Source organism: Pteropus medius, unplaced genomic scaffold, assembly GCF_902729225.1.
Source record: "Pteropus medius unplaced genomic scaffold, Ma_sr-lr_union100, whole genome shotgun sequence".
In the NCBI taxonomy this organism is placed as follows: Eukaryota; Metazoa; Chordata; class Mammalia; order Chiroptera; family Pteropodidae; genus Pteropus; species Pteropus medius.
This window is the reverse complement of record NW_024352785.1, coordinates 12,691,131-12,702,427: the sequence shown is the minus strand read 5'-3', so window position 1 is coordinate 12,702,427 and position 11,297 is coordinate 12,691,131. Positions and strand designations below refer to the sequence as shown.

The 11,297-nt window shown below is 32.9% G+C and overlaps 1 protein-coding gene and 1 non-coding gene across 7 annotated transcripts in view; one reads left to right on the top strand and one right to left on the bottom strand.

Moving 5' to 3' along the window:
* DMXL1 (Dmx like 1) overlaps positions 1-11,297 on the bottom strand; it is a 126,409-nt gene that overhangs the window by 8,529 nt on the left and 106,583 nt on the right. For 2 of the 6 annotated variants that reach the window (XM_039848516.1, XM_039848517.1), the window contains 4 exons: positions 9,690-9,782; positions 8,038-8,129; positions 6,828-6,880; positions 578-795 (listed from right to left, as the gene is read on the bottom strand). In XM_039848516.1, coding sequence (XP_039704450.1) covers positions 578-795; positions 6,828-6,880; positions 8,038-8,129; positions 9,690-9,782 — 456 coding nt within the window. Of the gene's footprint in view, positions 1-473; positions 796-6,827; positions 6,881-8,037; positions 8,130-9,689; positions 9,783-11,297 lie in introns of those variants that run through there. The other 4 variants (XM_039848513.1, XM_039848514.1, XM_039848512.1 and 1 more) reach the window with 3 other exon arrangements.
* Positions 4,387-4,505, top strand: LOC120591049 (5S ribosomal RNA). The gene has a single exon (XR_005649822.1). It is a non-coding gene; the product is annotated as a 5S ribosomal RNA (ribosomal RNA).

Here is an 11,297-nt window from a genome sequence, read left to right as displayed (position 1 = left end):
CACAGTCCTGAACCCTGGACTTACTATTTTTTGGGGTGGGACCTAGCAACAGTATTTTTGGAGCGGGGTACATTTTTAATAAGCTGCTTAACATTTCTGACAAGCTACTTAACATTTTAAACAACCTATAAGTTTTAAACACAGTGGAGTTTGAGAAATACTGTTATAGGCAGGGCTTATCCAGGTGCTTTCAGAATTCTTAATTCAAGCACTGAGAAAATGGTCATAAAGAAATATGGCAGTATATTTCATGGCACTGGAAACTGAATCAGTAATTCTCAACATGCAGTCAAGACTAATTCTAATGTCTGAAATATATTTATATCCATGGAAAATCCAGTTCTTTTGCATGCATTAAATTAAGCATATTTGAAAACAATTGAAAAATAGATAATTTTCAAGTTTAATAATATTTCATTCATTATAAGATTTATTAACTAGCAATTAACATCATGGACTACAAAGGAGTTAAAATTTCTATTATTTAAGTAGACTGATATCATCAGTATGACTACAGACCTAAGTTTTCTGAAGATTTATTTTCATTCTATAGATACTGTGGCATAACTATATTTACCTTTATGTTGCCTTCGGCAGATCCTGTAACAAAGTACTCTTCAGTTGGATCAATAGCAATGGCTTTAACAGGAGAATCATGGCTCTGGAAAAGCTGTCTCTGTTGTCGTTGCTGAAGGTCAAATATACAGGTAAACCCTTTTCTGCCACATGATATTAGTAACTGATGTTTTGGAGCATATGCTAAAACAGTGGCTCCACTATCATGGCAAATAAAAGCTGAAAGTTAAAAAAAAAAAAGTAAAAAGAGTGTAAGAAATAGTATAAGAAACAGACTTAATAGTATAAGAAACAGACTTCTGGCTTTTGACCAAGGTTGAATGTTAGAAGAGATTTACCTTTCTGCCTGAAACAATTAAAAAAATTAAATGATATGTAGGAAACAATGGTTTGCGACATTGGGCATCACGCAATGAAGAAAAATGATTTCTAAGAGATGGGAAACAAACTGAGTGAGTCATACAACTACCCAACTTATTGCCTGTAGAGTGTTTTCTGGTCATGGCACAAGGGAAGGGAAACCAACTGAACTCAGTTCCTGTTCTCAACAGCCATAGGAGAAAATCTCATAATTTACCAGGCACAGGATAAAGTACTTAGAAGGGTTTTTATCTCAATAGTAGGGCAAAATTAGCCCCATACCAAATGCTGCTTTGGTCCTATTTAACAGAGTCCTCTAATCTGTTTACAAGTAAATTATTCCCAGAACAAAGCTCAAAAATATGTATGGAATACAAAAATAATTAGCACCTAATAAAGTAAAATTTATAATGTCTGGCATCTAATAAAAAATTACCAGGCGTGCAAAGAAGCCAGAAAATACAACCCTTAAGGAGAAGAAAATCCAATTGAAACTAACCCAGAAATGACAGAAGACAGAATTAGTAGATAAGGAAATTAAAAGTCGTCATAACTGTATTCCATATGTTCAAGAAGCTGGACAAAAGACTGACACATTAAACAGGGACATGAAAGATATAATCAAAGACTCTAGTCAAAAGTCTAGAGATAAAAACCTACAATGTTTGAATGAAAAACTGGATCAGATCAAGAGATTAAAACAGTAATGAACTTGAAGACATGGTAATATAAATATCAAAAATATAAAATTATAATATTTTTATTTAAAAAATCTAGCCTAACAAAGGGACAAAAAAAAAAAATCTGTTTATAGCTCAAAGACAATATGGCATAATGATGAAAAGTGAAGATTCAGGAGTTAGAATACCAGGTTTTTGCCTGGGTTTAAATGTATACCTTAGGTGAATTACTTAACCTAAGTCTCAGTTTCATCGTTTGTAAAAGAGATAACACCACCTGCTTAATAGGTTTGTGTGAAGATTAGTTAATACAGTCATAGTATACACAGTACCTGGCATATAGTAAGTATTCAATAACACTTAATTATGATTACTGTAGGAATCTAAATAAATCTAATTATGGAGAGGAATTTTAAAAATTTTACCAGTACTTTGAGATAAAACTCATATAGAGTAAAATGCAGAAATTTTAAGTATACATCCTTGATGAGCTTTGAAAGATGGACACTTATATCAACACAAAATGGTTTCATCATCCCAGAGTTCCCTCATGCCTCTTTGTAGTCAATCCTCCTCTCTCACAAAGATAATCACTACTCCGATTTCTATCTGATTAGTTCTGCCTGGACTTCAAAAAAATGAAATTTTATAGTATATACTCTTTTTTGCCTAGCTTCTTTTCCTGCAACATGTTTAAGAAGTTAATCTATGTTGTCTCATCTATCAGTAGGTCATGATTTTATTGCTGAACAGTATTCTATTCCATAAATGTATCGCAGTTTCCTGCCGGACATTTGTGTTGTTTCCAGTTTTGGCTATTATAAAGCTGTTTAAGAACATTCCTATACAAGTCTTTTTGTGCATGTGTATTTTCATTTCTCTTGGGTATATATGTAAGAATATATACTGCTGGGTCATACCAGGTGCATATTTAACTATCAGAAACTGCCAAGCAGTTTTCTAAAGCAGTTTTATCATTTTATACTTCTATCAGCAAATCGTGAGTGTTCCAATTTTTTCACATCCTCATAAATACTTAGTTTTGGTATCCTACAATCTTTAATTTTGGCCAGTTCAGTGTACAGAGTAGTATCTTATGGTGAATTTAGTTTGCATGTCCCTGATGGCTACTGATGTTGAACATTTTATATGCTTATTTGCCATTCAGATATTAAGAAGGGGATAATTTTTTTTAAATCTTGAATATACTATTTTTTTCATAGGTTATGCTTTTGGTGTTGTATATAAAAAACCATCACCAAACCCAAGGTCACCTAGATTTTCTCCTACACTTTATTCTAGAAGATTTGTAGTTCTGTATTTACATGTAGGTCTACTATCCATTTTCGGTTATTTTTTGTGAAAGGGGTGAGGTTTGTACTTAGGTTCATTTTTCTTCATATCAGCATCCAATTATTATTTTCAACAATTGTTTACATTGAATTTTCTTTGTATCTTTATTTTTAGTCCAATATATATGTGTGGGTCTATTACTGGGCTCTCTACAGGCATAAATTGCTGTATTCTGCTTCACTTTATTGAACTTCATGGATACTGTGTTCTTTTTACAAAGGAAGGTGTGTGGCAACCTTGTATCGAGCATGTCTATTGCTGTCATTTTTCCAACAGCACTTGCTCACTTCATGTCTCTATGTCACATTTTGGTAATTCTTGAAATTTTAAAACTTTTTCATTATTACATCTGTTATGTATTCTATGATCAGTGATATTTGATGTTACTATTGTAATTATTATGGGGTGCTATGAACTGTGCTCAAATAAGACAGTTAACTTAATAGATAAATGTGTATGTTCCTACTGTTCTACTGGCCTGCCGTTTCCCTGTTCTTCCCCTCTCCTTGGGCCTCCTTATTCCCTGAGATACAACAATATTGAAATTAGGACAGTTAATAACCTTACAATGGCCTCTAACTGTTCAAGTGAAAGGAAGAGGTGTACATCTCTCACTTTAAATCAAAAGCTAGAAACGATTAAGCTTAGTGAGGAAGGCATGTCAAAAGCTGAAATAGATTGAAAGATAGGCCTCTTGCACCAAACAGCCACGTTATGAATGCAAAGGGAAAGTTCTTGAAAGAAAAGTTTTACTCTAGGGAACACATGAATGATAAGAAAGTGAAACAGCCTTTTTGCTAATACGGAAAAAGTTTCAGTGGGTAGAAGCTCAAACCAGCCACAACATTCCCTTAAACTGAAGACTAACCCACAGGCAAGGCCTTAACTCTCTTCAATTCTATAAAGGCTGATAGAGGTGAGGAAGCTGCAGAAGAAAAGCTGGAAGCTGGCAGAGGTTGGTTCATGAGGTTTAAGGAAAGAAGCTGTCCATAACAAAAAAGTGCAAGGTAAAGCAAGAAGTGCTGATGAAGCTAGTTATCCAGAACTAGCTAAAATAAGGAAATGACAGCTTTTCAATGTAGACAAAACAGCCTTATATTGGAGGAAAATGCCATCTAGGACTTCCATAGCTAGAGAGAAGTCAATGCCTAGCTTCAAAGCTTTAAAGGACAATCTGACTCTCTTGTTAGGGGCCGATACAGCTGGTGACTTTAAGTTGAAGCCTACGCTCACTTATAAGCACTCCAAAAATCCTAGGGCCCTTAAGAATTATGCTAAATTGACTCTGCCTATGCTCTACATTAAAGAATGACAAAGCCTGAATGATAGCATACAACACGGTTTACTAAATATTTTAAGCCCACTGTTGAGAGCTACTGCACAGAAAAGAAGATTCCTTTTAAAATATTACTGCTTTGTCTATGGCCATGCCACCCTGAACACGCTCGATCTCGTTTGATCTCGGAAGCTAAACAGGGTTGGGCCTGGTTAGTACTTGGATGGGAGACCACCTAGGAAGACCAGGTGCTGTAGGCGCTAAAAAAATAATAATAATAAAATAACAAACAAATAAAAATAAAATAAAATATTACTACTGCTCATTGACAATATATGTGGTCATCCAAGAGCTCTGATGGAGATGTACAACAAGATTAACATTTTCATGCCTGCTAACACAACATCCATTCTGCAGACATGAATCAAGGAGTAGTTTTGACTTTCAAGTCTTATTTTTTAAGAAATACATTTCTTAAGGCTACAGATGCCATAGATAGTGGTTCTTCTGATAAATTTGGGCCTAGTAAGTTGAAAACTTCTGAAAAGGGTTCACCATTTTAGACATCATTAAGAACATTTGTGATTCGTGGGAAAAAGTCAAAATACCAACATTAACAAGAGTTTAGAAAATGTTGATTCCCGACCTCCTGGATGACTTTGAGGGGATTCAAGACTTCAGTGGAGGAAGTGACTACAGATGTGGTAGAAATAGCAAGAGAACTAGAATTAGAAGTGGAGCTGGAGTTATGGCTGAATTGTTGTAATCTCATATAAAACATGAACAAATGAGGAGTTGCTTCTCTTATGATGAGCAAAGAGTGGTCTCTTGAGATGTAATCATACCTGGGGAAGGTGCTGTGAAGATTATTGAAATGACAATGAAGGATTTAAGACATTATATAAACAGCGTTATATAAACAGAAGGATTTAGGACATGATATAAAGCAGCAGCAGGTTTTAAGAGGATTGACTCCAATTCTAAAAGAAGTTCTACTGAGAGTAAAATAATATCAAACAGCATCACCTGCCACAGAGTAATTGTTCATGAAAGGAAGTCAATTGATGCAGTAAACTTCACTGCTGTCTTATTTTAAGAAATTGCCATAGCCACCCCAACCTTCAGCATCCACCACCCTGATAAGTCAGCAGCCACCAACAATGAGGCAAGACCCTCCACCACCAAAAGGATTATGACTTGCTGAATGAATACCCACATGATGGTTAGCATTTTTTAGCAATAAAAATTTTTAAGTAAGGTATGTACATTATTTCTTTAGACATTCTATTGTACACTTAATAGGCTACAGTGTACTATAACTTTTGTAGGTAATGGGAAACTGAAAGATTTGTGTGACTCACTTTACAGGCATATCTCAGAGATACTGTGGGTTCAGTTCCAGACCACTGCAATAAAGTGAGTATCACAATAAAGTGAGTAGTAATCTTTTTGCTGGTGAAGGGTCTTGTAAAAAATTTGTAAAAAATGCAACAGCGGTGACACACAATGAAGTGAAGTCAATAAAATGAAGCATGCCCGTAGTGTAATATTCACTTTAATGCAGTGGTATGGAAATGAACCCACAACATCGCTGAAGTATGCCTACATCCTGTTCCATGATCTGTGTCTATTTTTAAGCTAATATCACAATGCCTTAATTACTGTAGCTTTATAGTAAGTTCTGAAATCAGGTAGTGTAAGTCCTCCAAGTGTGTCTTTCTTCAATATTCAATATTCTAGGTCCACTGCCTCTTTATGTAAACTTTAGAACCAGTCTGTTGATATCTTCAAAATGGCTTTCTGGAGTTTGATTGGTACTGTATTGTATAAAGCTGGGAGGAACTGACATCTTAACAATATCAAGTCTTCCAATCTGTGGGTGTCCATTTATTTAGACCTTTGATTTATTTTGTCTTTTATGATGTTTTCCCCAACAAATGCTATGCATATTCTGCTAGATTTATGCCTCTATATTTCGTTATTTTGGCTGCTATTATAAATGGTAATGTTTTCTAAACTTCAAATTCCAATTGTTCGTTGCTGGTATATAGGAAAGCTATTGACTTTAGTATATTGACCATGTATCCTATGACTTTGCTATATTGGCATATTAGCTCCAGGAAGTTTTTTTGTTGATTATTTGAGATTTTCTAGATAGATAATCATGTCACCTGTGAATAAAGAGGGTTTTATTTCTACTCTTCCAATTTGTACACCTTTTATTTCCTTTTCTTGTCTTACTGCATTAGTTAGGACTTCCAGTACAATATTAGTTAAATAGGAATGGTGAGAGGGGACATTGTATCATGCAATAACTGATGTTCACAATTATGATTTGCGCCTAACAGATTCAAAGTAAAACAAATGATTTTTATATTATCTATGTTCTACTGTCCCTCATCAAAGTGCAGTGAAGGGTTAATTATGTATATTGCATTTTTCTACTTTCAAACTCTGCCACCATGGTTGAAATAAACCTCATGGGCTAATAAATATGTCATTAAAAATCCATTTAAAAATCATTTTTAGTTTATAAATTTCTTGGCTTCCAAAATTTATAAAATTTAGCTTTCAGAACTTACCATGAACTAAACTATTGGCAGGTGCTACAAGAGTATCCCACAAACATATGTTTCTGAAAGAAAGAAGATTACTTCCTGAGTGACACGAAAAGTTAAAAGAATAAAAAGTATATCTCAAATATTTACATAACATTTGAACCTTGCTCTCACAGAAAGTTCTTAAATTTATAAAAGCAATAATACAAGTAACCAATATATTTATGATTTTTACACAAAATTAAAACATAAACTACTAGCTCATAAAATTGAATAGCTTCAGATTATCATGTATTTACATATAATACTTTATGAAGCCTGAATATGGAAGCTACTTTTTCTATTCATTGATTCTCTAACAGACTAACATACACAAATAGGATACACTGAATTTTCTGGAGTACAAAGAAAATTTATTTCTACTACAAATGGAAAAGAAAGGCTTTTATCTTTTCTGTGAGCTGCAAAGGAGGCGCCAAGATAAGTAAGAATTTCTATGGAAGATGGGCTGAAGACTCCATATTCTTACAATTTCATTTCTACTGCTAAGTGAGGCCTCACAGATAAATATAAAAGCTCAGCAACCTCAGCTGGCCTTGATCTCAGAACTCAGCTGTATGAGGGAATTCAAAACTGGGGGTATGGAGATGAAGGCAAGAGGAGACATTTTCTTGCATATTTAAAGTTTGTGGAGGAATGAGGACAGGCTGCTACTTAGTAGCTACTGTACAACTAACAAGTCTTTCTGAGTTTCTTATTTTCTTTTTGTGAAAGTGATAATATCTAATAGAGCCATAATGAGGAGTAACTAAATAGTATGGCCAATAGTTTTTTTTTGCCTCAAGCTTTTTTTTAAAATAATTTAAAAATTTTTCAATTACAATTGACACACAGTATTATATTAGCTTAAGGTGTACAACAAGCTCAAGTTTTCTTAACACACAGGCAATAATGTGGAAAAAAATTAATCTCACCAACAATCAAATCCTTTTATCCTACACTAAAGTCTTAATATTAGAATATTAAAAATACAAAGGGAATGGATTTTGTTTTTAATGGTATCAGAATATTCTTAAATTTATAATTAGAACACTAAAAATGTTCTAGAAACAAGTTTTATAATAAAAGTATTTAAAGGCATGATCATAAAAACATTTTTTAGACAGAAGGACATAAAGCACTTAAAAATAAAGCTCAGCTATACATATACACACTTCCAGTTGTAATCTCTTACCTATTGTCAGTTGAAAGACCAGCTGTAGCTATCAGAGAGGAGGAACTAATGAAGACAAAATCATTGGCTGTTTTGTTATGACACTGCCAAGTCTGGAATGGTAATAAACAACAAATGTTAATGATGTCATTAATGTTTTTATAATCAGGTAGATGCATTAATCAAAAAGTGATCATGTGATTTGTGGCTTACTTAAACTCTCTGTATATGTTTTTTTTTTTCCCCTCACTGAACTTTAGAAAACTTTCAATGGTAATACAAAGAACTGTCACACATCCTTTACCTAGATTTACAATTTTTAATATTTGCCACATTTGTTTTGCCTCTCCTTCTTTCATATACTTCCATACACAAACACACATTTCCTGAACCATTTAAATAAGCTTCATATGTCATGACTCTTTACAAGGCCCTTTGCTTTTGTTCAACCAAAAGTTCAAAGGAAAACAAAAGGAGGTTAAACTCTAAATATTTCCCTTAGAATATTTGTGAAAATTTTGTCTTTGAAGACAGAAACTAGAATTTTAGATTCTTAGGTAAAATATTTAAACTTTTAAATAATTTTTCAAATATGTGAATAAAAACATATTACTAATAGTCGACAAAATTTAAAAATTTACATTTTTCAATATTTCACCAAACAAGAAGTTAAAATATTATGAGATTCAGTCAATGATAAAGGCTTCCAAGTTATGTTTGTTCAGATGTTTCTCTTCAACAAAAAAATAACTTTTTAAAATGTCAAAATCATCAAAATCATCACATGAAAGATTTTTCCTTTGAGTTACTTTCCTATCCTCCCCTCACCACTACTGGAGATGGTAATGGCCTTGTTACAACAAACAAGCAAAAAGATCTACTTTAGCCCACCAAAGCCGATAATGTACATTTTTAATCCAATTTATCTCTTTAAAAATTAAAAAAAAAAAAAAAAAGCAATCCCTTAGGGAACACAAATCTTTATATTTAAATATGTTAGCTTAATGAAAATATAAGAAAAAATAAATATTCTTTCAAGGTACTCTCATCAACTCTCCCTTGCTTGCTTTCAGTTAGATTAGTACTATATTCCAGCATTTAACCTTGGGTGAATTACCAGAATCTTAATCTATATTCTTAATTTTTCTTGATAGGTATTGCTTAATCCTTTAAAGGGCTTCACTAAAGAACATATTAAATATAAATTCAGTGTTCTGTGAAGCTATAGAAGGTTCACTGAGCTCTTGTGGTCTTGAATAGATATATATCAAAATTTTTTTAAGACTTGGGCAAGAAAGTAATAGTACCGGCTGTAGGATATGTTTCCTACTTTGTTCATAAGGGATAACTGAAGAAAAGTAACCATATCTCTAGTCTCTTGACTACAGCTTAGTGAGGCTGGGAAAGGGCTTTAGCAAGCCACAGGTTGCATGGTTCTCTGGAGGTGCCATGTTGGTTCTACACAGGTTAATTTTCCAAGTTATGAGAGCTTTTAAAAATCACATGGTAATTTGCACATAATATAAGGATAGGAGCTTATAGTAAACTGATCAAATACATAGGACAAGATAGATTTTATTTTTTGGCTTTAATATTTCTGGCCTCAAATATATATTCTTAGTGTCTTTAAAATAAAAATTCAAAAAATTTTAAAGTTGGTATTCTTGGCTTACCAAGTATGGCTTAGGCATGCTTCCAGTAACTGGACAACATTTCCAGTTTGTCTGATACAAACTTAAATATCCATCGGCATCAGCTATTCCAAACTTAGAGAAAAAAAAAATTTAATGTTTAATACAAAAGCACATATTTACCCCTACCCTTACTGTGAATCTCATATTTTGATCTGTAAACATTTGATAGATATATTGTTTGACTTTTCACTTCCTCTATGCATGGATCTTGTCCAGAAAAACATTTAGCTACTGCTTAGAAAACTTCCAGGGTCGATGTAAAGGAAACAAACATCAGACACTCATTTTATTATACAAACCAACAGCACAGTCTGTATATTCTCTATAAGTACTCCAAAAATAGGATACTGGATTTATACATTAAGCTATACAACAAAGTTTTAGCATACATAAGATAGAAAATTGTTCATTTTGAAAAAGACAAAATAAGGACTTTCAGAATTATACAATAAGGAAAACATGCAAACAACAGTAGAAAGTAAAATGAAAGAAAGATTATCACAGTAAAAGAACTCCACTATGGAAACTCCAGGCAATTTGATTGGAAAGATGTCAAATAATCCAGCGAGGGAGTATATGATACAGATCTTGAAGGATGAGTAAGAGTGCTAATATTTTTTTTCTTTAGATTATAAAGAAATTTGATCAATAGGGCTAACATTAGGAATATTAACCAATGCATACTTATAGAAAACAAATGCCAACTTTGGACTCTTGCCCTTTTCCATTTCCAGATCTCAAAACAAATAACAATTTGACGATTTGTTTTATGAATATTCAAACATTCACACTTACAGGGTTTTTTAAAATTGAGATCATAATAAATACACGGTTCCACAATTACATTTTTGGCTTATTATAGCCACCTTTCCACAGTTGTATATATAAATCTACCTCATTCTTGTGCTGTATAGAATTACACTGTATAGTTGTATTATAACTTTTTGAAACTTTCCAATTCTCCCTACTATAAAAAGTACTGCTTTGAACATTCTTGAACATATACCTTTGAGTATTATGTAGGATAGATATCTGGAAATGAGAAAGCTTTATCAAAAGGCATCACTTAAAATTGGTAGGTGAAGACAAAACTACACCCTGAGGTAATATTAATTTATGTACCCATTTTTCTTCCACATTAGTCAACACTACATACTACTAAAATTTTAAATATTTATCAATTTACAGAAAAAACGTTCATTTTAATGTGTATTCCTTCAATTATTAGTAAGGGTTTCTGGCCATGTATAATTTTTTACAAAACAGGTGGCTAGGTCATAGTTTGTTGATGCCATTCTGTCGCAGTGCTTCTCAAAACTTTGATGTGTATACAAATCACTAGAGTATCTGGTTAAAATGCACATGGTGGTTCAGTAGGTCTAGAGCAGTCAATAATCTGCATTTCTAAGAAGCTTCCAGATGTCACTTGCTACTTGGTACTTGACTATACTTTGAGTAGGTTCGAGAGGATAAAGTATAAATGTTTAATCGAAAATGTGTAACATAAGGTGGTCCTATAATCATTTAGTCTTTAAGCATGATTTAAGTGAATTTTAATAGATAAATATATAATGTGGAACCAAATGA